We start from the raw sequence: 2820 nt of genomic DNA, 5'->3' as shown, positions 1-2820 counted from the left end.
TCACACTGTGCAACTTGCTGGCCTCTGTTTCTGCATGAGCTGCATGTGTGTGTGCTGGGACCACAGGTATATTGTCACACTTGGCTGAATTTCTAACATTTTTGTTCAATTTTTCTGTTAACTGCTTTTGTTCCTTACCTTCCCTTCTCTTTACAACACTTCCATTTCCACATACTCCATCTTCAACATTACATATGATATTTATCACACTGTAATATTTTAGTAGAATTTTATGTTTTTATGTGTAAGTTAAATTTTGAAAACCTTTAAATATACAGATGTTCTAGGCTAGATTTTTGCACTGTGGTATTTCTTTGTATTGTTCAGTTGAGCTCTTGTTTCCATTCTATAACTATTTTACACAATGTCATTACTACTGAATATAGAATTTATTTCTGCCTTTTAAACTTTCTTTTTCACATGAGGAAGAAACAGACTTAATATACATATTTCTGTCATGTCTTTTATAATCATATTATATTGTAACAATGAGGTTTCAGAGATTAGCTATGACAACAGCAGGTTCAATCTTAACTATATAAGTACTACAATGCTAAATATTATGAAATGATATCAAATAAAAAGGTAAAAGTCAAAATTATATGATGAGCTATTACCCACTTTGGTAAGTGTGTGTGTGTGTGTGTGTGTGTGTGTGTGTGTGTGTGTGTATGTACAGAAGAGTGGTGATATAGATCACTGGGTGGGAAATACCATCATAATTCAAGAAACAGGATAAAGTACAAAGAGAAGACTCTGTGGAAACAGAATAGCTTAAGGTGTGTGTATTACTACTGATGATTATACAGAGGCTCAGATGAGTATGTGCCCCAGGCAGTGAGAAACCCTTAGAGGCAAGAATGGCTTCACATGAAGATGATGTGGCAGGGGGTAGTAAACAGAAGAGTATAAACAACTGGATTTGTGTGTCATTAACTACCAAGTACAATTGAGGAAATGAGTGGATGAAAGTTATTCCACTTCATAGTCTCAACAAATATAAAAAATATAAAAATATATAAAATATATAAAAAAGAAAAACTCCTTTTTTCTACCGTAATGAGACAAAAAATTGTTTTATATTCCTATACACATTAACACATTGCCCCTTCATGTGAGATGAGAAGTCATTTAACCTCTTAATCTTCAGTCTAAGGAACAGAACCCTTTCTACCTCTTTGAGATTGTCACATGGGTTAAAAAAAACTATCCACTAGAATATAATGTCAAAATCAATATGACAGTATCTGTAGGTACCTCTAGAAGGAAGCTGACTAGTGAAGAGATTTCATTATTATTCAGTGTCATGAATCCATTAATTAAACTATTTCAACTGACATACCCATGAATACAGAAATCATGGTAACATGATAAAATGTTGTAATAACTTAAGGAAACAGAGAACATACTATACAGCATCTCATACACTGTGCATTTCTAGGACTGTTTAGGCAAGGTAAGGAGGAAGTCGAAGACAGATATCAAAGACAGTATTTCCTACATTGATTACTGTACCAAACCCCTTCCCTTTCATGTATAGAACACTCATGTAGCATAGACATTGTAGGTACAATGATGAGGGAAAATGTCTGATACGAAATATTAATATCAATACATTTATTACATAAAATTAGATAACAATCCAAAGTACTGCCATTACAGAGAGATTTTCTTACTGCAGACACTTATTAGAGCCCTCTTCATATCTCTGTTCCTCAGGCTGTAGATGAAGGGGTTCAGCATGGGAGTCACCACTGTGTACATCATAGCCATGGCACTCTTCTTCACAGTGGAATTATTACCTGATGGACATAAGTAGAGAACAATAATTGTCCCATAAAACAAAGACACCACAGACAGATGGGAACCACAGGTGGAGAAGAACTTGCGGATGCCCTGAGAAGATGGAACCTTGAAAATAGTCAAAAAAATCCTTAGATAGGACATACCAATGAGTAGAAATGGAATAATACTGAAGAGCCCACCCATGATAAATACCATCAACTCATTAACATAAGTGTCTGAGCAGGACAACTTCAGAAGAGCAGAAATATCACAGAAAAAATGGAGAATCACATTTTTCTCACAAAAAGACAATCTAGCCATGAGTAGGGTTTCCATCAGGGCGTGGGATGTTGTCAGCATCCACAGTACTAGCACTAATGAAGCACAAAACTTGATGTTCATGATGCTAGTATAATGCAAAGGAAAGCAGATAGCCACATAGCGGTCATAGGCCATGGCCACAAGGAGTAAGCTCTCCAAATCTGCAAAAACCATAAAGAAGAACATCTGAGTTAGGCAGCCTGCATACGATATGGACGGTACTTGGCTCTGCATGTTCTGAAGTAATTTGGGCATTGTAACAGAGGAAAAGCAGAAATCCGAGAAGGACAAGTTGCTGAGAAAAAAGTACATGGGTGTGTGGAGATGGGAATCCAGTCGAACGAGAATAATGATTAACAGGTTTCCCAGGACGGTGGTGAGGTACATGGCCAGGAACAGGGCATAGAACAGGAGATGATACTCTGATGAGATGGGAAGACCCAGGAGGAGGAACTCCAAGATGAAAGTTTGGTTGTTTCCAGTCATGCCTCCAATGACTTTAAAAAAAAAATTACATTTCCTTAAACTCCCAGTGGTTGAGACTATATGAGATTATAGATCAATTCCACTCTTTTGTCTCACTTGTTTATTTAGAATGAATTTTTTTATTGTTCACGTTCTTAGTTTTTATATTCTTTACCTCACTATGTCATGGAATAACCTTTGTCTATTTATTCTCTCAGTTGTCCTTGGTAGATGGTAACATACAAACCA

At 36.2% G+C, this 2820-nt stretch overlaps 1 protein-coding gene across 1 annotated transcript; it reads right to left on the bottom strand.

Annotated features, from left to right (window-relative positions):
* Positions 1-1656: 1656 nt before the first annotated feature.
* On the bottom strand, positions 1657-2592 carry LOC127694786 (olfactory receptor 1500-like). Its single transcript, XM_052196459.1, has one exon. The coding sequence runs from the start codon at positions 2590-2592 to the stop codon at positions 1657-1659; it is 936 nt and encodes a 311-aa protein (XP_052052419.1).
* Positions 2593-2820: the final 228 nt, after the last annotated feature.

The sequence above is a fragment of the Apodemus sylvaticus genome, chromosome 10 (assembly GCF_947179515.1).
Source record: "Apodemus sylvaticus chromosome 10, mApoSyl1.1, whole genome shotgun sequence".
In the NCBI taxonomy this organism is placed as follows: domain Eukaryota; kingdom Metazoa; phylum Chordata; class Mammalia; order Rodentia; family Muridae; genus Apodemus; species Apodemus sylvaticus.
The sequence above is the reverse complement of the archived record's forward strand: the minus strand, read 5'-3'. Positions and strand labels throughout refer to the sequence as shown.

Bases quoted from the DNA above. Each gene is read 5' to 3' on its own strand.
- LOC127694786 (XM_052196459.1), bottom strand. From the start codon at position 2,592: ATGACTGGAAACAACCAAACTTTCATCTTGGAGTTCCTCCTCCTGGGT.